Source organism: Pocillopora verrucosa, chromosome 9 (assembly GCF_036669915.1).
Source record: "Pocillopora verrucosa isolate sample1 chromosome 9, ASM3666991v2, whole genome shotgun sequence".
Lineage (NCBI taxonomy): Eukaryota > Metazoa > Cnidaria > Anthozoa > Scleractinia > Pocilloporidae > Pocillopora > Pocillopora verrucosa.
Genome location: NC_089320.1, coordinates 14,984,898 through 15,007,645, shown reverse-complemented (window position 1 = coordinate 15,007,645; position 22,748 = coordinate 14,984,898). Strand labels below are relative to the sequence as shown.

The following is a 22,748-nucleotide window of genomic DNA, read 5'->3' as shown; positions in this document are numbered from 1 at the left end:
GAAGGAATCACAAAATCCATCGAAATTAATTCAAAGTGGAATTAATTCACACCTGAAACTGTTTCAGGACAGCTTTTTATCAAATAACTGAAGACTTTATTACTAATTTGTAATTGTGCTACATAGTAGCTACATAAGACCCAACACTGAACTCTTACACGCTCTAAGCTACAAAGACAATTGACAAACTTAGGTTATTTTTGGGCAAAGAAGGGAGTAGAGCTTTGAACTGATAATCACAGTATGTCAGGCTGAGACAATTCTCTCTAAGTTGCATGATTTCAACAAACATTTCCATCCATCAGACTTCAGTACTTGAGTACAAAGTTTAAAAACATTTAGAACACAATGATATCATGGAAGGTGATTTTGATGAAGTTAATAATTCAGGGTAGTTATATTTATGTGGTGCAGATTAGCTGCACCAAACAAAAAGGAATTTCCCAAACTAGTGTCTCAGTAACTAATAGGATAGACCTTTATAACCATAATAAACTGATTTCAATTCCATTAATGACATTTCAGAACATACTGTAATTATCACAGTCAGTTAACTGAAGTACTTTCCCTGGTGACTTTTTTAGTAATGACTTGCAAGATCAGGAGGGGAGAGAGGAGAAACCTAACAATGATTATTGTTATATACCTAGACTTTCACACAACAAAACTAGCACTGTGACTTGTTGATTCTTATCCATGTGCCCCTGATCAAATTCAAATGTATCCCGACCAGGATACGATTGCGCAGTTGTTGCCCATGCACCGAATACAACAGCATGTTTTTGCCATGTGATTGTTTAAGGGAAAGTCTAAATGTACAACAAAGCACTTAATGAATGGTCCCTTGGGAAACTAGTTGGAGAAAACAAAACTAACTGTTCCCACTGGGACCATAAACCAAAGAGCTCATACGAAGGAAGAACTGTATTTAATTTAATAACACAATTCGATCTAAAATACAAAGAAATCACGTTGGCACTCGGCCTTACAAGCGTTTCAAAACAAACAGAAAATTAACTGTAATAACTTGGAAATCAACTGAAAACTTACTTCTTGACTGCCTCTGTACTTGTGGCAAATAACTGGTTAGCTTGGTTGAAACTGAACTGAACAACTAGATTACGCATCTTAAATTAAACGTTTTATGTAACAAACATTGTAATAATTATTGCAAAATATGAATTCAAATAGAGTGGAATAGTAAACATAAACAGTGTGCACGTTAAATTTAACAATGTTCAGAGCTTGGTGGCTCAGTACATCAGCACCAAGTTCTCTGTTAGTATTCCTCTCCTTCAGAATGATCTAACAGAAAAAAAAGGAAGGCTAGGATTAAATAGAGAGTACATTTACTCAACCTTTTTTGAAACACATTTAATATTTTAATTATAGTTTAAATTAAATGTGTTCTTGATTACTACTGTCATATCCAAACTGGTCCACTAAACTCCAGATTCCAGGGTGGTACACGGGCTCAGTGTATGAACAGGGTTCGTAATTGAGGCTAAACGATAAGGACGGATTTGGTATAAGGGGTTTGATGAAGTCTTCAAAAGCACACAATTAGCCCAGAATGTAGAAACTTCTCCAGATTTTGGTGACCTTTAACTAGTAGGGGCGTTTCACCTACTCCCATACAAGAAGCTACCCCATTACAAGGCAGTCATTGCTGGGAATTGACTCTGAGTATAAAGAGTAAGGAAGCTTCATTCTTTAACGTAAGTACCACACCCATCAACACTACACCAGTACCAATTCAAACTACAAGCTGAAAAGAGTCATCACAACTAGCAATGTGTAGGTTTAGGACTAGAAAAACGGAAAAAAGTTACCTGAATTCTCATTTCCACCTTGATCATCAACTCCTCTTTCAAAATCTTCCTCTTCATCTCTGTCATCAGCTGATGGTGGTTGGGGAGGAAAAAGCAGTGGATTAAGAGGCAGCAACAACAGCTGAAGAAAAGATGATGGTGGTGGTGGTTGAGAGGTTAATGGTGAACCTCCTCCACAACCACCACCACCACAACCACCATCATCATCCCCTCCACCACCAGGGTCACCTTCATCATCTCCCCTGTCATGACCTTCTCTGCCATCACCTCCTCCATTATTATTTTCTCCAACAACATCATCATCCACTCTCCCACCATCAAGTCCTCCTCCTCTTCCTCTTCCTCCACCATTGCTTCCACTGTCATCTTCTCCACCACCATTTCTTCCGCCACCCTCTTGCATGGGACACCGGCAATAAAGGCAGTTTGTGTGACCCTCTTCTCTGCACTGATTGAGGCAATCCTGATGGTATTCACTGTTGCAGCACAGTGATTTCATGAAGACCTCTTCTTTTCCACAAATTTCACAACACAGTGACAAGACCTGAAAGAAAGAAGGATAAGCTAAGTAAGCACAGAATTTTGATTAAATATGATATGATGACCTAACATTACCCACAAATATCAAATATCATAACTTAAAAATCATCAAAACGAAGAACAAAAAAATTGATTAATTGAATTCATTATTGCTACACCAGCAATCTGTTTGTTAAATGCAAAGGTATAAAATTCAAATTTTAGAAAGAGTGTGAAAAATTAAGCTGAATGGCCCCCCTTGCCCTTAAAAAAGAAACTGTGGTGTTGTTACATTTAAATAAAGAGGGTAAGTTACTGAAGAAACTATGGTGCTGCACCAGTGGGAAAGTATAAAAGGGTAATTTAGTATTATCAACAGAATTGACAACCTAAATTGGTCACCATAAAGAGTTTTAAAGCAGAGCAAAGGACCAAGGGCTAATGTTTGAAACATCAGCTTTAACACTCTTTACGGTAGCCAATTTAAGTTTTCAACTCAGTTGATACTACATAATTACCTCGTTGTTACATTTGGCCAATGATAATAGTTTCTTGTCACTCAACACTTTTGAAAAAAACATCTGCTAAATTGATTGCAACTAAACAAAACCCTTTTTACAATTAACTTCACCATCTACAATGAAAAACAGGATTTAAAAAATCAAACCTTGGAATGTTGTGGGAAAGTCTGCAGAGGGTGATTTTCCCATGTGTCAGAAACATCATCATTAGTTGATGGTTGTTTAGATGATGTTAGAGCAGCTGTGTTAAACAAAAACAAGAAATGATATCACAAACTCTTCAACACCCTAACATCAGTATGCACATTCTCCATACTGTTCTTTATACATCTCCCAAGGTGCTGACAAGGAGAATTTGTCTATCAATCAAGAGATTCTATGGTTGGTGACAATTTCCTTTATATTCCTGACCTAAATGTGTGATCCAAGGGCAATACTGTAAGGAGAAATTACAAGGGGTCTGAGGGTCACAGCAAGGAGAGAGTTTATAGATTCAATTGGCAACAGTCACACAAACAGATTCCTGAAAACAGAACAATTTACTTGATGGAAATCTATTAGGAAAATGTCAGTCAGCTGCAAAAAGGGACAACTCAATGAAATTCACTTAAGAAATACATTACAAACATAACTGTTTGGTCATCTTTGAACATGTTTTATGTTGCAGACCAAATAAGGACTTCAATTTGGAGTAAAGAAGCTAATACCTTGAGTTGCATTTGTTGGTTTGACCAAGCTCCATTTTTGAGAACTAATATTCCTTTTTCATGAACAGTTTGATTGAAAGTTTCAGGCTTTCTTAGTTAAACACTTCAGAGAACTGCAATTCAGTAGATAATTAAAATCTCTAAAGCTTTTGCAGGCTATAGTGTTGTTTTTACGAAATATGTAATATGTAAACATTCCAATAAAATCTATCTCTCTGGCTCTGTAAAAGAAACAAAAAGACATTTCCTGCAATAGTCCACATACCTGGATAATCAATTCCGTTGACAGTTCTCTTTCTATGAAAACTATAACATTGTGAAAGTCATGTGTTAATATACATTAAGAGTCAATGAATATAGGACAAACTACAAACACATCTATTACAGAAAATATAAAATCTTAAAAAATAGTAAGACTTTCTACTCCATTCCTCCCTGGCCATGCTGAGATTTTCACAACCCTAGAATTTTCACCCAGCACTACCAAAGAGAAAAACTTCTAGTTGTTGCTATCGTATGGTATCTTTTAGAGAATTTGTCAATACAGAAGAGTAAAATATTGACATGCTCAGAATGAAGCATTTGATTTGTCTTTCAAATAAATATTGTAATAATTTGCCATTTTGCTTCAAAAAGGAAGTAATTAATGAAGGGAAATCTTATTTCCTTACTCAGGGATAGAAAAGGAACAGCCCATGAAAAGCACAACTATACCAGGTCGATTAATTTATTAAATAAGTAAAGAAAAAATGAAGTAACATTTCTGCATGTCAAAATTAAATTTCATCATACATTCTTCTACAGTCAATGGCTTGTATTTGAGTATCAGTGTAGTAAACCTTGGACCAGCCTGGTCTGAATTTGCACTATAAGTGATTCAAGTCAACTACAGCAGCGATGCCTTTGAAAAGGTGAAGGTACACAATGTCCAATGTCAGACAGTATAATGGCAACTTAACAAAGTCGATTTTTCATCTTGTAGCAATATCATTTATCTACTCAAACTGCCTCATTGGGCTTACCGGTATTTCTGTACCACTGACTAAAACCTTACTACAAATTTCAATTTTTGAGGTAAATTTACCACTTAATATTATAACAAATAAAAAGCTAAAGAATCAATAACCTACTTGTAGCTACAAAGCTACATGATTAAGTCAGCTTCATCTTAGGTTTGCATGCCTATGTCCTTCACATTTACATACCTTTTCCTCATCATATTGGTCTCAAACATTACTATCAAACACAATTAATATCTTCAATACCTTTTCTATATCTTGTGCTTGTTTCAACGAAAAATCTTCATTTGTTGATGGTTGACGCTCAGCGCAAACTATGAGATAACACATCACCAATAATATAATACCTCATGTCAACCAAAAAATTTAAAAAGTAGATAAATAAATAAATATAAATGAATGTGGGGGTAGAGTCTACCTTGGCATAAAGTGCTCAATGCTGTGGTAGCAGAGCTAAGTATACATAAGTTAAAGAATTAAAGAGGACGTACCAATTCTCTGTGACTCTGCATTTTGTGCCTAAGCACTCGTCAGACAGAACTTTTCTTTTCTGTCTGATGAGTGCTTAGGTACAAAACTCAGAGTCACAGAGAATCGATGCGTCCCCTTTAATTCTTTAACTTATTTAAATAAATAAATATAAATGAATACAGAAAGACCTCCTTTAAGTTCAAATGGAGTAGACAAATTTTCTATAAACAAGTATACAACTAAATGCAATTGTTTACATGTTATGCTAGAAGTAATTCAACAAAAGTTATTCAAAAGAAGATTAGGCCCATTGGTTCATTATTAGTTTTTCCAATCCAAATGTATGTCTCCCTGAAAAGCCATTTGACATCTCAAACTTGCAGGGCTAAAAATTAACTCCAGTGCTTGGTGGCCAGTCGGGCCAGTTTCCTTGAATTCTTAGTGGCCCATCCGAAAATGAAGTTGCCCTCAATTTCCTCTAGTTTAAAATGAAAACTTGAATAAACGCCCCATGGCTTCTAATGGAATGTTAATTAAAAGGAAAGAACACAAAAGTCCTGAGTCGTATAGCAATCACAAAATCAAAATGGCGTCTATATGTTGTGAATGTGGATTGCTCGTGAAATCACTGTAAAAACGGCTCAGAATTTCCACTTCAGAACTAAAAATTCACTAAAATAGATGATCTTAGAGTCTAGGTAAAGAAACGAAGAGAAAGGTAGTCCAATTAAATCACAAATTGAGTTGTATTTTTAATTTTGTGCTTTGCATAATTTACATTGCACCTTGATTTACATTGATCCTTAGTGTCTTATTTCAGTGTCTACCTCACAATTTATGTCACCAATTACACTAAAGGTGCAAGGAGCTACGCCATTGCCAAGGCTGAAAACTAAGAACAAAACTGTGATATATGTTTTTTTTATTACTGGCTGAGGTATAACATTAGCTTAAAATTGGCTGTGGAATTGTCCAGTACATTTTACACGAGTGCCATAATTTGATATATACAAAACAAATTATTTCGTCCAGCAAAATCAACTAAACAGATATCACCTGAGGTTATCGTAATTTTATTTTAAACTTTTCTCTTAAGTGTTTACCATATTTGGAAAATTATTAGTTGTTAGAAACATAAAGCAGATATCAACCAAAATAATACCCAACTTACTTGTTTGACGCTTGATCAGCGCCAGCAGCATTGGGAAGCTTGTAAAAACAAACAAACAGCTATTAAAAATCATGTCTTAACATCCTTACAGCATTGCTTTTTTTCACATAGAGACTACGTTCAATGAAACTTAATATTGCTTCTCATCAATCTAACAAGGTTTTCCTCAGGTCTCTGAGAACATATGCATTTGATACCAAAAGTTCTGCATTTCCTAGGTCTCCTAGGATGTCTGTGTGTCCCATGGAGAACTGCGCCAATCGCTCTGACGAGGGGCTAACGCTCGAAACGTCAGCTTATTTACCCTTTACGGTGGCCAATTAACGTTTTCAACTCAGTTGTTAACACTGAAGTACCTGCTATACTCTCCCACCGACGCAGCACCACAGTTTCCTCAGAAACTTACCCCCTTTATTCATGACTACAAAAAGTTAAGCTTATCTAAATCTGAAAGGTTTTAATATTTTTACCTCTGTGAATTCTACGTGTATGTTCTCTACTGGTACAGGACGTCCAGCGGAACCCGTCGGAGTAGGTGATTTGGACATCTGATCTCGACTCTCACTCGAATTTTCCATTTTCTGAAAAAGCAAGAAAGTAAATTTTGACTTCGTAAGAAATTCAATAACTCGCTCAGTCTTCATGGAACATTTACATCATTTTTTCTTGGATTTACAGGTTCTCAGCGTTAAATTCGACGCTCTATAAAAAAAATATAAAGGAGGCAAGCTAGATTTGGATCTTAACATACATTTTCTGCAATTTTGACAAGCTATCCCGATTCTGAAATATCCCTTTCTGACAACACCTGGATGTTTCACAGTACTTCAAAATATTATGGAGCTGTGCTAGTCACATGAAGACTCACATGACCGTCTTCTCTCGAATCCAAGCCTTCACTTTGGAAGCCAAAGGAGAAAAACCCTGGACACAAGGCTGTTTCAACGCTCAGACGAAATAAACCCAAGTATTAAAGCGAAATGAACATTTGAAATGGTTGCTAAAATAGGACAACAACTTACAAGTTGCTACAATTGTACGTGATGAAATCGAAAATGAAGGATAATAAAAGACACTTACAGACGTTGTACAAGATCGGGGGACAAATTGCTGGTTATAGACGGTGTAAAACAATTTAGAGAGAATGAGGAAAATGATCCATCACAGTTAAACGATAAATCCGAATTAATAAAATTTGCTGTAAAGAACTTATATGAATGACATAAACAAAAAAAAAATTATGCAAAATAAACAAGGTAACAGAATATCGATGACAGTAATGTCCGTGAAAACAAAAGAACCGATGAAAAAGCAACAAAGAATAGAAAAAAAGGATGACATCAAAAAAGAAAAACGCGAAATAATTTTGGCAGCAATACTCATTATTTCCTTGGAGAAAATTTAGGCAAATGAAGTCCTCAGACTTCTACCAAAATTTGATGCAAGATTCATCCAGAGCACTAAAAACAACCCTTCCACCCAAATCACAAGGAGCTTTCTGACCTGGAGTGTTTGTCCTCCATCAGTGTCTTCTTACTGACTCTTTTATGGCAGGCTGTTTGTAGCAATATTCAATAATTCTTTCATTCAACCCCCCCATTCAACCATTCAAGAATCTATTCAACTATTCAACCCTAATTCAACTATTTGATCCCAATTTAACTATTCAACCCCAATTCAACTCTTTAATCCCAGTTCAATCATTCAATCCCGCATTCAACCATTCAATCCCGCATTCAGACCCGATGGTTGCAGGACTAAGTAACCTGGCACAATTACATGAAAAACGTCCTAAGACGTCTGTTATGTTAACTTGGAAATAGCAGTATTTTGGGGGTCAACCCGAGTCATACTCTCTCTTGCCTGCGCTGTACCCGTAGTCCAGGTGACCTTATATACCCGACAATGTACCCTTGACCTGATTTTGCACCATGATTAGATATATGGTTTCTAACTAATCCATCAAGTTCTTGGTCAGTTATATTGCTAAACTCTCTCATCTCTTGTAGTCCGAATTTCTCCACTCTTCTTAGTACAGTCCACCTCGAAACACCCAATATTTTAGCAATTTTGCCCCAGGTGAAACCGAATCCACGAAGTTCTTCAAGTGTTTCAGAAGATGTATAGTACGATGGCCTCCCGGGTGAAGAAATATTGCTTGTCTGTTTGAGCCCAAGTTAGCGACAGTTGTTGTGGTAAAGGAAGCTCGAGACAATAAATGGTTCCAGCCTTGTAAAAAATCATCAAAAGCGGACGTAATTTTTTGCAACTGTGTTTTCTCGTTATCTTCAAACTGGAAACAATCTTCCAGCTTTCTTAACAAGGAAATTGTTTTGTCAAGTGTTACGGCATGTTCTTCCAATGGTTCTACCTCGAAAGGAATCTTACATAACTGAGTTGTCTTGTCTAAGATGTGGTTTAAAAAACTAGGTGTTTCTGTTAGCTCAGATTGCTGTGCATCTGCCGCCATCTTGCTTTCTATGATAACTTAGGTTTCAGGCTCCAGCTCGGCCGTCTTTGGTGCCAGGTTGCCCAGTCCCTCAGTTGAATGCGGGATTGAATGGTTGAATGCGGGATTGAATGGTTGAATGCGGGATTGAATGGTTGAATGCGGGATTGAATGGTTGAATGCGGGATTGAATGGTTGAATGCGGGATTGAATGATTGAATTGGGATTAAATAGTTGAATTGAGGTTGAATAGTTGAATTAGGGTTGAATAGATTCTTGAATGGTTGAATGGGGGTGTTGAATGGTTGAATTGGGTTGAATTGCAGTTGAATGGTTGAATGAAAGAATTATTGAATATTGCTACAAAAAGCCTGCCATACTCTTTCCCATCTGACCGTCAGAGTAAATTGTAAGGTTTAGAAGAAATTGGAAGGAGGTGAAGAGAAACCTTAAAAGGTCTCATTTTCCCAATTTTCAATTCCTTACATCTTAAAATGTCCCCATCAGAGTCAAACTGGTTCTAAAATCAGATCTTGTCCTGCACGGAGAGGCTGTAGCTGATTGAAATGGATCGCATCTCTCAAGGACCAGGTAAAATTGAAACTGAGAGAAGAAAAATAATTGTAAATGAAAGAACAAACAAGCAAAGGCGACCAAAAATTTAAAAAATTTAAAAAACTAAACCACACAACATGCCGCAGCAAATGCTAAAGGGGGCTGGACACACATTTATGGATGGCTATTAGATTATGATATTTCCAGGACATTTCCATTGTGAAATTCAAACTATCCTTTTCTTTTGGGCAGACAAATCTGTTCAATTCTTTTATTTTGCTAATTGACTGGCACACACATGTAAAGAAAGTCTTCTTACCCCTAAATATCAAAACTGTTTGAGGCCCGTTTCTTTCTCTCTCTCTCTCTTTGGCTTATTGAACGGAAATTTCCACAAAAATTAATCTTTGCGGATTTAAATCAGCATCACTTGAGAGCTATTGTTTGTTATAATCAGCTAAAAAGAACGCACACAAAGAAAAGAGATCTTTTCATACAGTCTGAACTTAATAAAAATAACTCAGGAACTAATTTGTTCTTAACCTTCAAAGTAAATTTTTTTTCCTGCGCCATTGAAGACAAAACGAATATCTTGTTTATAAAACAGCAACGAACCGTCACCATCCTTGGGAAAATATACTTCCGGGACCTTTCAGGCACATCTTGGATCTTGAAAGAAAGTCTCGCTGATTATGTGTTAATAAAGGTGTCTATTTAATGACCATCTAAGTCGTATAATTTCGTTTCATTGTTCTATAAGATAGGTGTTACTGAAAGCAATTCTTTAAAATAGGGGTTTTCTTCTGAAAATACTTGTTTCAATCCCCGGCGGTACGTAGTTTCTCTTTAAACATCACTAACAAGCTCGCCAACCAATGTTGTGTTTACTTTTTTTTGTGGCAAGGTCTATGCACAACAAAACTATAGAAGAAAATAGAAGCTACACGTATTATTATAGGGAAAAACTATTTTCCCCTAAAAGTATTCTTCAGAAAACACATAAACAAGCAAAAAACTATTTGCCCTCAACAGTTTGAACCGAAGTCACGCAATGCGCACTCGAGTTGTGACACGTGGCCGAATGAGTGTTGCTTTTCACGAAGTACAACCGATGTTGTGACATACGCACCTGTTGTCCTCAGTTTCCTTCCTTGAGGCGATGGGAATTTTCTCATTTTCTGTTTCATGTTTTTAATGAATTGTTCAAAAGTGCTTACAAACATTGCTGTCCGTCAAGAGAGTGCAAACCTTGAAAGTTTTAAACTGTGCGCCGTACCTGCCTTGTTTTTCAAGCGAATCCACGTGACTAAATGCTCTTCCCGACGATTGGCTTGTTTCATTTCTTACGTCATTAACGATCATTTCAGAGGTTTTCTTTTGTGAAGCAAAACTAAATTTCTAGTGCATTCAAAACTTGTGTTGTTTGTTTCGAGCAAACTTTTTTGTGTGTTTAGGTTTTTCGATGATGTACCGTAAAGAAGTTTGTGCGATGGTGACATACAAAAACTGATAAGAAAATGATGAGGAAAAAATAGACAGTCTACACTGCGAAACACATTCCTCTATCTTAGTCTTTAACTTACATAGCTTTAACTTACATAAATTTTAACAAAACCATCGCAAAACGGGGTGTTCTGGTTTGAGGTGTTCTGGCTGAATATTAGCCAACCCGTTGAAACGAAGAAATCCTGCAAACCCTAAAGAACTTATTGCGGCAATACGTAAGTCCTTTAAAGATGCTTCCTCAGAGTCGTGTCTGTCAATAATGCTTCTAATGATGGCAGGGTCCACTAGCTTTTTCTTGTTAACTGGATTGCTCCTGATCCTCTTGGCGCACTCAATCAAGCTCTTGCAACAAGCGTCATCCGAAGGATTGGGAACGTCATCAGGAACAAATGAATGGAGCCATTTCAGCGCAGCATGGACCAAAACTATTGCGGCCGGGGACCTAAGCTGTTGATCAAAGCCGAATAGATAAAGGGCGACAACAGGAGAAGAAAAAGACAACTGCAGCGCAATTTTCCTAGATCTACACCACAGCAAACACTTATTTATTTCCTTAAGATATTTCTTCACGGTAGAATCCGCCCTAGAATTGAGTAAAAAATTAAATAAAGAATTGAAATCCGGTCTAACAGCAAGAGGGAGCACCATCCATGCTTTACTTGCAATTACGACCTGCAAGAAAAAATCATATCACCAAAATTTTACAATAACGTTAACAGGATAGCGGCTCTAGCAATTGCGATGCAAGCGATGACAGCGATTCTAATAAGCGGCCCTATGCCTATGACGCAATGTCTGCATGCTGCATTATAGTAAGAAACTACACCGACCTCCCGGGGCAAAATAGGCATGCAAAGTAGCTCCTAAACAAAGGCCTAGCGAATAACCTACGAAGAAAACTAAATAACAAACGCGTAATAACTGCATATATATCCTAAACGCGACTTGCTCTAGTAGATCATTTAAACCCCCAAAGGCTCCACAAACTACATGCAAACGGATATAAAAATTAATAGGCAACACCCTGTCTAAGACACAGTCAGCTCGGACATTTAAATAACCTAACAATCAGCAAAAACAAAGTTACAGCCTTGATTAAGAAAGGTAAAAAACCTAACCCAATAGGAACGAAGCAGTTCAACTTTGTAAAAAACCTTGGCCAGAATGGCACGCGAACCGGTGTCAAAAAAGGACATGTACACAATTTTCCGTACGTGAACAGGTCTCCCATTGTCGAGAGAACTCGAAAACCTTCTCGTTCTACTAACAAAGCTCTAAAACTACAGAAATCTTCTCCAACGGACGAAGTTGTCCCTTCACATGACAAGTGGCATTTACCCTGGACACAGCTGTCCATGCAACTAATAACCAGTGTCAAATCCTGCAAATACCAGCACTAAAAGCTAGTTCAGAAACCTAACCGAAGGGCAAAAAAGCTGAATAATCCCTACAAAAATTCGAATCTAAGCGCGACGACCTCGCCTGTAAAGCGAGGAGAACCAAGGAATGAATTTGAATTTCTTCCTAGGGTGAGACCTTGGGATGCATTCAGCGTAAAGTATCCTTTAATGAACGACCGATATTTGCTCGTCAGAAGGGGCCAGAAACTGGACGAAGGCCATTATGGGACTACAAGAGTAGCCATCGCTTTCTGTAGGCTCAGATAATGGATAACGCGAGCAACAAGAAAAACTGGAGGAACCTCTAAACAATTCTCGGAATTTAACTCTTGGGCAAAGAAGTCAATTCCTGACGCACCTGGATTCCAGAAACGCGAAAAGAATTTAGGGAGCTTTGCTGTATAATAATTAGCAAAACGTCAACTGTATGCGGGTCCCATAACTCGTCCAAACTTAGAAAGAAATCCTGCGTGATTTGCCAATCATCAAAGTCTATAAGGCGACTGATGTAATCCGCCTTCTCATTTTCAGTTCGTGGGATCCATTGCACCTCCAAACGAATACTGTGCGCCGCGCAAAACTGAAAAATTTTAGTAGTAAGCCTGTGCGAATCCAATTTCATGCTTCCGACTTCTATGATTCTAGCCGCCGTCTGGCTATCAGTGAACCACTTGATAAGTGAACCTTCCAAAATTAGCGCAAAAGACTCTAGGGAAAAATAAATGGCTGCAAGCTCTCTCCAAGTAGAGCTTTTAGAGCGCTCCGAATGCTCCCAAAGCTTGTGACACACACACAATCCTCATTAGGGGTAATAACTGAACCGCACCCTGTAGCGCTGGCATCGGAGTAAGCGAAACGCTGTGGCTTATTAAAGAGAAAACACTCGCGCACTATGATAGAATTTAGGTTGTTTTTCCAAAAATATAACTCCTCAATGCAATAGGGATCCATCTTAACTTGCGAGTTCCAGTGCTGCACGCCTAATGTAAACATAATGCAGTGCCTAGTCATGATCCTAGAAATATTCCCGGAAACAGGCGCAGTAGAAATTATCTTTCCTGTAAAAGACGCCAATCTTCTGGCAGAAAGAACAAAATCGGATTCGATAATACTGCCAGTTGTACTAGTTATTTTTCAACCCTCCTATCGACAATTTCAATGGTTCCACAAGCGCTATCCCAAGTGATACCCAACCAATCAAGCCTCTGACAAGGTATCCACATTGACTTATCCTCGTTAGTAACGAAACCCGCCTTTGAAAGGTCAGTTCTAACGGCATCCGCGACAATACTGCACACTTGAGAATCCTTTTCAATACCCCACCCGTCGTCGAGAAAAACAGCAACGCAAATGCCCTGATGCTTCCAATGTTTCTCAAGAGGCTTAAGAATTTTTGTGAACACGTAGGGGGCGGACGATAATCCGAAAGGTAAAACTGTAAACGCATAGAACTTCACTTGATTGGAATTGGAATGCTTCTAGGAAAAATCAAGATATGTTTGATGGCCCTCAAAAATTTCAACGTGGTGGTACCCACTTTTCAGGTCGAAGGAAAACATATATGCACCCCGCTTGAAGTAAGACATAGCTGTTTTCCAGTCTTCGTATCTAACGTGCTTCTTATACGAAGAAACTTTTGACGTATCTTAAATCAAGAATGAGCCTCTTCTTTCCATTAGCTTGAACAGATACGGACAAGAGGTTGACCACCTAGGGCGGTACCTTGGTTTCCACAACACGACCCGACTCAACTAAGTCTTGAATAGCTTCCTCAACAAACTCGACATGTGAAAGAGACGATCTGTTGTTTTTGAAAACCAATGGTTCCGGAAAACTAACGAAAGTTAACAAAAATCCCCTTTCTATAACGTTTAGAATAAAACCAAGGGTTCCAATACACTTCCAAAATTCGACGTTTCTACGAAGATTTCCCATGAAGTTAACTCACGGTGGACTAGTGGTTAACTCAAACTCAAACAATTCGCTATCGCAATGTACCTGAGCGATATCAGCAACCTCCTCATCAAAGACATTACTGCTTGCACCGGGTTGAGTGTGAGCTCCGTGACTGGTCTGTAAGGGCTGTATGAGTATCCTGGGGTGAATGTGGTTCCGCGATAAGCGCTTCGTGGGCTATCCCAGGAGACAGTGCATTCTCTTGCCCAGTGGCCGAGTTTGTGGCATTTAAAGCACCTCACGCGGTCCACACAAGCATCTCTACCGTCTAAAAACATTTGAAATGAAAGCAGTATCAAAAGCAGATAAAATGAAAAACCACTCGAAAAAACCTGAGAAAAAGGGAGGGTGGGTGGGGCTAGATCTTAAACATCCCAAGCAGAAACAGCTCTAAAGTGCTGAGGTCGCAAGCGAGAGAGAGAGAACAAACTGGAAACAGCATCTTAAATAGGTAAAACGAACCAATCGGAAGCTACGAGAAGCGCACTGCGACACCTAAAAGCGATAAACTGTAAGGAAGAATGCGAAGCAAAAATAACAGTGGAAAGTATATTTCCAGAATACTGCTTGTCTGGATATTCGGGACATCTTTTGCTCTTTCTCAGAGTTATCTCTTCAATTATCTAATTCAACGATTTGACCAACAAACATCCTGACGGAAAAGTTTTTTCCTCCACCACACATATTAAAAATGTTCGCAGTAGATTTTCTTTCTTTTTTTTCCCTCAACTAATCCAACGGAAATTCCATAAAAAATATTAATGGTAGTGACCTCTGCTGATTTATGTTGGTAGCATTTAAAAACACAAAGGTTTTTTGATAACTGTACTTCAAAAATTATGAACTCAGCTTTAGGAAAACAACCGAGGATATGACTCACAACAAACCTTGCCTTACTTCATATTTGATACCAATATATCCTATTAAACTTGAGAAAAAGGATTTTTTCTCGTAAAACAAAGCTGAACCACTAGTATCTTGACAAAATATCTTCATGACTTTTGAAGATTTATTGTCTGCAATTAATCTTCAAATGAAGGCTTTGCTGAACAGCTATACACATCAATTTACTTCCTAGTTACCGATATTTTTTCAACAACTCAGAATTACCGGAGGCTGTTCTCGCAAATTAAAGCTTTTCCTCAGAGAATACTGTTTACAGCGCCGGCGGCAAATCGTTTTCTTTAAACATTCACAAACAAGTAGGCCAACCAATTTTACTGTTTTTAGGCAAAGCCTATGAACAATAATGACAGGCGAACACGAAACGAATCATTGAACAGAAAAGCTTATTTCCCCCCCAAGACTAGTCTCCAGTTAACGGACAAACAAGCGAAGGACTAAATGCCTTTTAAAGTATAAAACGATACCATGCAATGTGCGATTTCCTTGTAACGCGCTCACGAGTGTTGCTTCTTCCAAACTAAAACAGCGTCGAAACATTAATACACACACCTGTTGTCCTCAGTTCTCTTCCATTAAGTGATAAGCAACTTCTAAGTTTCCGTTTCCATTCAAACAAATTACTCAAAAGTGTTGCCAAACTTTATTGTCTGTCAAGTGAGTGCAAAGTACTTTTGAACTGCGCGCCTTCCTGTCTTCTTTTGGCGAATCCACTTCACCGAATATTCTTCCCGCCGATTGGCTTATTTTTCTTACGACATTAAAGGTCATTTCAGGTTTTTTTTGTGTATGCAAAACCAACAAACTTATAACCATAGTATCTTTTGTGTCAAATTTTTCGTGTGTTTGATCTAAGGATGAACTAAACTAGTAGTACTCGGCTGTCGTTAGAATGGGCGTAAAGAGATTAACCTTCACATTAACAGTGAAATTCACCTTTGCACCAATGGTATATCGGTAGTCTTTGTCTGCCCAAATCCTGCAATTTCTTGCATTTGGCGGTAGTAATTGTTACCAGCCCACAAAGTTTCTCCCAATTTTGAAGGCAAGTTGCATGATTTCAACAAACTTTTCCCTTCATCAGCCTACAATACTTAAGTACAAAGTTTGAAACATTTAGAACACTCAGTGATATGATGGAGGGTGATTTTGACGAAGTTAACATTTCAGGGTAGTTATATTTATGTGGTGCAGATTAGCTTCACCAAATAAAAAGGAATTTGCCAAACTAGCGTCTCAGTAACTAATAGAAAATACCTGTATTACCATAGTAAACTGATTTCAATTCCATAACTGACATTTCAGAATCTACTTTAATTATCGCTGTCAGTTAACTGAAGTATTTTTCCCTGTCTGGTGACTTTTTGAGTAAGGTCTTGCAAGATCAGGAGGAGAGAGAGGAGAAACCCAACAATGACCATTGTTCCGTCGAAAAAAGAAGACCAAAGAGCCAATACGAAGGAAGAACCGTATTTAATTTACCCGGTTATAACACAAGTCGATCTAAAATACAAAGAAACCACGTTGGCACTCGGTCTTACAAGTGTTAAACACAAACAGAAAATTAACTGTAATAACCTGGAAATCGACTGAAAATTTACTACTTGACTGCCTTGGTACTTGTAACAAATAACTGGTCAGTAATATTACAATAGCTGGTTAGCTTGGTTGAAACTAACTGAACAACTAGATTACGCGTCAGTGCATCAGTACCAGGCTTTCTGTTAATATTCATCTCCATCGTAATGATCTGACAAAAAAAAAAGGGAAGGCTAGGCTTCATCTCTGTCATTCGCTGATGGTGTGTGAGGAGGAACAAGCTGTTGTGGTGGTTAAAAGGGTACCTATACCTCCTTCAACACCACCACTACCACCACCACCACCACCACCACCACCACCACCCACCACCACAACCCCCACCGCCAACACCACCGCCACCACCCACCTCCCCCGCCACCACCACCGCCACCTTCCGCCAACAACAACAACTGAACTAAAGATGGTTCTTGTGGTTGTTCACCACCTTGTCTGCAGTATACGCAGCCTCTGTTACGCTTTTCTTTATCCTGATTCCAGCACTCCTCATGGAGTTCATGCCCACACTGTAGTTTCACGAACCGCTCTTCTTTTCCACAAATGAAACATATCAGGGAAAATACCTGAAAGAAAGACATGATAAGCCAGCACAGAATTATGATTAAATGTGATATGATGACTTAACAAAAAAAAATTTTAAAAAGTTAAAATGTCTCATGAATTGATGCAATTCATCAATACCTTTTTTACAGTAACTAAACCATCTACAACAAAAAAAAAGGACTTAAAAAATCAAACCTCTGGATGTTGTGGGAAAGTCTGCAGAGGGTTATATTCTGATGTGTGAGAAACATCCTCATAACCTGATGGTTGTTTAGGTGGCGATGCTGGAGCAGCTATGTTCAACAAAAACAAGAAATATATGACTTTTCATATATTTTTAACCAAAAACAAGAAATTATATCACAAACTCTTCAACACCCTAACACCAGTATGCATATTCTCCAAACTGTTCTTTATACATTTCCCAAGGTGCTGAAAAGGAGAATTTGTCTATCAATCAAGAGATTCTTTGGTTGGTGATCACTTTCTTCATATTTCTGACCTAAATGTATGATCCAGAGGTGATCTTGTGAGGAGAAGTTAGAGGCTAGTCACTATTAGGGGTTTGAGGGTCTGCAACAGACACATGAAAAGATTCTTGAAAACAGGGCAATTTACATGATAGAATTCTACTTTTTCTCGGCTGCAAAAAGGGACAACTCAATGAAAGTCACTCAAGCACTGCATCAAAAACATAATTGTTTGGTTATTTTTGAACATATTTGAAAACATGGACTAAATTAGGACTTCAGTTTGTTGGGGAATATAGAAGCTTATACCTTGAGTTGCATTTGTATGTAAAAATTCCAAGAAAATCTGTCTCTCTGGCTTTGTAAAAGAAGAAAAAAACATTTATTTCCTGGAATAGTCCACATACCTGGAAAATTGTTCCTCTCCAATTGAAAACTATAATTTTGTGAAAATCATGTGTTAATAGACATTAGGAGTCAATAAGCATAGGACAAAGTACAAACACTCCATGTTTCCACGTTCCCAGAATTTTTACCCAGCACTAACATTAAGAAAAACTTCTGGTTGTTGCTATCAAATCAAATCAAATTTTTTGGGTACAGTTTTGTTGGGTTAAGCTTAAGTGTTCAGTTCTATGTAAACAAGCCAAATGTTCAATGAACATGTATATGAGCACTGTACTCCCTAAAGATCAGTTGAATCACCTATGTTTCATATGTTTGCTTCTGTATTTTCAGCCAAAATGTGCAATTTTGAATCAATGTTGTTATACTCACCAGTTACAATTTGTGAGGCCTGAATCAGGTTCCAAAAAACATTCCTCATGTGCTGCTCTTTGGCAGCATTTATTCACCAGAACAGCTTCCTGGCAAATTCCACAGAAATGCTTGGATACCTGGAATGAAAAGTTCCCAAAATCTTGACCCTTTCACTCCCAAGATCTAATTAGTAATTCTCCTTACTATCTCCCATATAATTCTTACGATGTTAGTTCAGAGAATTTGCTATTGGATCAACTAATAATCCCATGATTGATATTTTTCTCTATTCTCATCACCTGCCTGCTTGATATTGTATTGATATTGTAAGGAGAAATTCTGTCTTGGTCACTTGTGAGAGTGAAAGGGTTAAGGGTTAAACTTGATTTGTCTTTCAAAGAAATGTGTAAAATTTTGCTTCAAAAAATAAAGTACTTAATGAAGGGAAATCTTATTCTTATCAGTGAGTGTATTATACCTTGGACCAGCCTGGTCTGAATTTGCACATATAAGTAAACTATATCAGCAATGCCATTGAAAAGGTGAAGATACACAATGATACAGGCAATTTTTCATCTAATAGCAATATTATCTAACAAACTCAAACTGTCTGATTAATGGGCTTACTTTTTGTACTACTTAAAAATTACAATACATTTCAATTTTTAAAGTAAATTAAAGGTAAATTTAGCACTTAATATAATTACAAATAAATAGCTGAAGAATCATTATAGCCAACTTGTAGCTACAAATCTACATGCACAGGTTGGCTTCATCTTAGGTTTGCATGCAAATGGCCTTGCCATTTACATACCCTTTCCTCATCATATATGTCTCGCTCATTCCTATCATTTTTCTTCTCTCCATTTTCTGATGGTTTTTTCCCAGTTGCACCAGCATTAAGAAGAGCTACATCATTGACTGGGCTGAAAACAAACAACAAAACTGTGATATATATTTTGTTTATTGCATCTCTATCTGATTGAGGTATAACGCTAGCTTAAAAACAATCATTTTCATGAGAGAGTACATGAGTTTGAAACTGTGTCCATCTACCTTACTATACAATACAGAGAAATGCTAAATAACTAAAACAATGAAATTTTGACCAATGAAAAATTAGAAATAATGTACTAATCTGAACCACAAAACTATAATTTAATAAGAAACAGAGAATGTCATTTTTGTGAAATGGAGTTCACCTGAAGTTATTGTAATTTTATATTAAACTTTTCTCTTAAGTGTTTACACTATTAGGAAAATTATTAGTTTTCAGAAGCATTTAGCAGATATCCACCAAAATAATACCATTATGCTGTCCAAGCAACTTACTTGCATGACACTTGATCAGCAAGTTCTACATTCAACTCAGCTGCACTGCGAAGCTTGTAAAAACAAACAAAGAGCTATTAAAAATAAGTAATGACTAAGTAATTCAATTTTTGTTCAAAGTAAATTAAAGGTAAGTTTATCACTTAATATCATTACAAATAAGTAGCTAAAGAGTCAATAGCCAACATGTAGCAACAAAGCTACATGCACAAGTTGGCTTCATCTTATGTTTGCATGCATATGGCCTCAATTCACATTTACAAACCTTTTCTTCATCATATAGGTCTCAGATATTACTATCAAACACTTGCAATATTTTCAATACCTTGTTCACATCTTCTGCTTGCTTTAACGACAAATCTTCATTTGTTGATGGTTGACGCTTATAGCGAACTATGATTTTAACATCACAAATGTTAAAATACCAAGTAAGTAAACCAAAAAATTTAAAAAGTAGATAAATAAATAAATGAATATAAATAAATACAGAAAGACCTCCTTTAAGTTCAAATGGAGAAGACAAATTTTCCAAAGTATATAACTGGTACATGCCATTATTTACATAATATACCAGAAGTGATTTAACAAAAGTTATTCAAAAGAAAATTAGGCCCATTTGGTCCATTATTAGTTTTCCCAATCCAAACATGTCTCCCTGGAAAGCCACATGAAATCTCAAACTTAAGGTATGGTATATGTGATATGTGGATTTGGAAAAATGAAAAGAACACTGTGAGTCACGGGTGCATGCCTGTAATGAACTCACATGTGTTCCTCACTCAAAACTTGGAGGAGAACTGCAGAAAGGGAAATGAGCAATGGAGGCTGGACATGAGGGCAGTATGACCAAATGGCAACTGACAGATATCAATGATGTTCCCTTACCAAGGCCTTATGTAGAAGGTTGCACAAAGAGGATTAAGACCTTAACATATACTTGAACCCACCCTTTTAACCCAGTATCCAGCCTGTTTACTATTTGGCTTTGTGTCTTACTGCATTGTAAAGCTTCAAATACCTGGAGGTTGATTTCCATTGACTTGTGATCTTTGTTGTCTTACTTCAGTGTATACCTCACAGTTTATATCACCAATTACATTAGTGTTGTGAGGAGCTACGCCATCACCAGGGCTGAAAATAAACCAAAAGACTATGATACATATTTTGTTTACTGCATCTCTATCTGATTGAGGTATAACACTAGCTTAAAAATTAATGGCTGTGGGTTTGTCCAATTTGTTGCACATGAGTGCCACAATTTGATATAAACAAAACAGATTATCTCATCAAGTAAAATCAACACAACTTTTAATTTGTGTGACATATTATGATAGATTTCTCTTCGACAAAAAATTTGATTAAACAATAATTAACTGACACATTTAACTCACATCCCATTTTTTTCAGCCAGAAGGATAGAAGAAATTTCAATATTGCTTGAAGTGCTAAAATAGCCAAGGTTCAGTATGCATTATTGGTTAAATTTCCACACAGCCCCATAACATTGTAAAACAAATCTGTTTTCCCTATGGCAATGCATTGTTTTTGTCATTGTTTTCTCTATCCAAGAACTGAATGCTTAATGTAGTATGGGGCTGTGCAGAAATTTTACCTGCATTATTTTTGAAGTAAACCAAAAAAACCATGTTTTTCTTTCAGCACACATGGCATATAAATTAAGATGTGAACAATAAATTATCTTTTGACAATCCAAACAACAATGAAATTTTGACCAGTGGAAAATTAAAAATAATGCACTAGTCTGAACCGGTAAACTATATTTTAATATTATTAGGTAACATAAAATGTCATTTTGTGAAATTTATAGCAACTAGAGTTCACCTGAGTTTATTGTTATTTTAAACTGTTCTTTTAAGTGTTGACCACAGTTGGAGAATTATTCGTTGTTAAAAGCATAAAGCAGATATGCTGTCCAAATAAGCAACTTACGTGCTTGACGCTTGATCTGTGACTCTTTCATTCGACCCAGTTGCATTCGCTACATAGGAGAGCTTATAAAAACAAATAAACAGCTACTAAATATCACGCCTTGACCTCCTTACAACATTTCAATTGTATTATTGTAATAAACAATCGAAACTTCATTGAGGAAGAAGAATTGGTTAAGTTATGAAGAAAGTGGTGAGCAACACAAAACCTCGTGTTTATTACACAGTGGTCAACGAGGAGATTACAAGACTACGAAAAGTCCAGCTCGCGTAAATATGAAAGGTTGTGATTTCTTTTTACCACTGAAAATTCAACGTGAACGTCCTCTACTGGTACAGAACGTCTAGAGGAGCCCGTCAGAGTAGATGAGGTGGACATCTGATCCTGATCTTCGTTCGGATTTTCCATTTTCTGAAAAACAACAAAGTATGGATACGAAATTTTGACGTCAAAGCGCCCAATCTTCGTCTATAGCCATCTATGAAACATTTACATCGTTTTGAGCACGGATTTACATGTTCTAAGCGTTAAATCAGACGCTCTAAGAGTAAGATATGAAAAAGGCTGACTAGATTTGGATATCAACATACATTTTCTGCAATTTCGACAAGCTCATACACCAGACTTGTCCTTTTCCAACGGCGAGTACTTATTTCCCAAATGCGCCACGCGACTTGTGACATAAACAACCGACACTCAGCCAATCAGATTTGCGAGTTGGAAAACGTTTTCGAAAATCCTGGTATTTTATTGGCTAATCCAAGCGCGGGGAAGTCGAAGCATCGCGCTTGCAGCTGATTGTGATGGAAGACCTTATTAGTCAATGGCCTAAACTAAGTTGAGTCTGCAGTTCTTCCGGTGTCACGTGGTTTCTCCTCAATCTCGAAGTACATCAAAATGGCGGCCGCGACAAGGGCTGAATTTTCTTTGATAATCAGCGTATTAAATCTACCAGATATTCTGAAGAGCGTTTCCAAAAACTTTTGTAAACGAAAACATTAACGTTAAAACACTTTGTTTTAATTTAAAACTTTTCATCGTCGTCGGCGTTTCAATTGGCTACAGTCATTGTTATTTAATAGGGACCGG

At 37.3% G+C, this 22,748-nt stretch overlaps 2 protein-coding genes across 3 annotated transcripts; both read right to left on the bottom strand.

Moving 5' to 3' along the window:
* Positions 1–913: 913 nt before the first annotated feature.
* Positions 914–8,699, bottom strand: LOC131799998 (methyl-CpG-binding domain protein 2-like). 2 transcript variants are annotated; one of them, XM_066172587.1, is made up of 8 exons: positions 7,744–8,699; positions 6,711–6,821; positions 6,241–6,278; positions 4,845–4,912; positions 3,845–3,885; positions 3,019–3,113; positions 1,833–2,376; positions 914–1,305 (listed from the first exon to the last, which is right to left on the bottom strand). In XM_066172587.1, the coding sequence occupies exons 7-8, from the start codon at positions 2,329–2,331 to the stop codon at positions 1,280–1,282; spliced, it is 525 nt and encodes a 174-aa protein (XP_066028684.1). In that variant the 5' UTR covers positions 2,332–2,376; positions 3,019–3,113; positions 3,845–3,885; positions 4,845–4,912; positions 6,241–6,278; positions 6,711–6,821; positions 7,744–8,699; the 3' UTR covers positions 914–1,279. The 2 variants fall into 2 exon arrangements, with proteins under 2 accessions (XP_066028684.1, XP_066028683.1); XM_066172586.1 differs by having other exon boundaries at positions 6,711–8,699.
* A 2,150-nt stretch (positions 8,700–10,849) lies between these two features.
* LOC136283509 (uncharacterized) lies at positions 10,850–22,374 on the bottom strand. Its single transcript, XM_066172474.1, has 13 exons — positions 22,250–22,374; positions 21,960–22,070; positions 21,660–21,721; positions 20,728–20,840; positions 20,035–20,102; positions 19,710–19,762; positions 19,192–19,303; positions 18,396–18,514; positions 18,026–18,054; positions 17,344–17,441; positions 16,860–17,168; positions 15,946–16,094; positions 10,850–11,333 (listed from the first exon to the last, which is right to left on the bottom strand). The coding sequence occupies exons 1-13, from the start codon at positions 22,340–22,342 to the stop codon at positions 10,850–10,852; spliced, it is 1,800 nt and encodes a 599-aa protein (XP_066028571.1). The 5' UTR covers positions 22,343–22,374.
* Between the last annotated feature and the right edge of the window lie 374 nt (positions 22,375–22,748).

Excerpts from the sequence above, each read along its gene's own strand:
- LOC131799998 (XM_066172586.1), bottom strand. The coding sequence starts at position 2,331 with ATGAAATCACTGTGCTGCAACAGTGAATACCATCAGGATTGCCTCAAT. Across the intron at positions 1,306-1,832 it reads AGGTGGAAATGAGAATTCAG|ATCATTCTGAAGGAGAGGAA; the intron begins GTAACTTTTTTC and ends TTTTTCTGTTAG.
- LOC136283509 (XM_066172474.1), bottom strand. The coding sequence starts at position 22,342 with ATGTCACAAGTCGCGTGGCGCATTTGGGAAATAAGTACTCGCCGTTGG. Across the intron at positions 18,055-18,395 it reads GGCCTCACAAATTGTAACTG|TTTTCAATTGGAGAGGAACA; the intron begins GTGAGTATAACA and ends ACAAAATTATAG. Across the intron at positions 17,169-17,343 it reads CTTTCCCACAACATCCAGAG|GTATTTTCCCTGATATGTTT; the intron begins GTTTGATTTTTT and ends TCTTTCTTTCAG.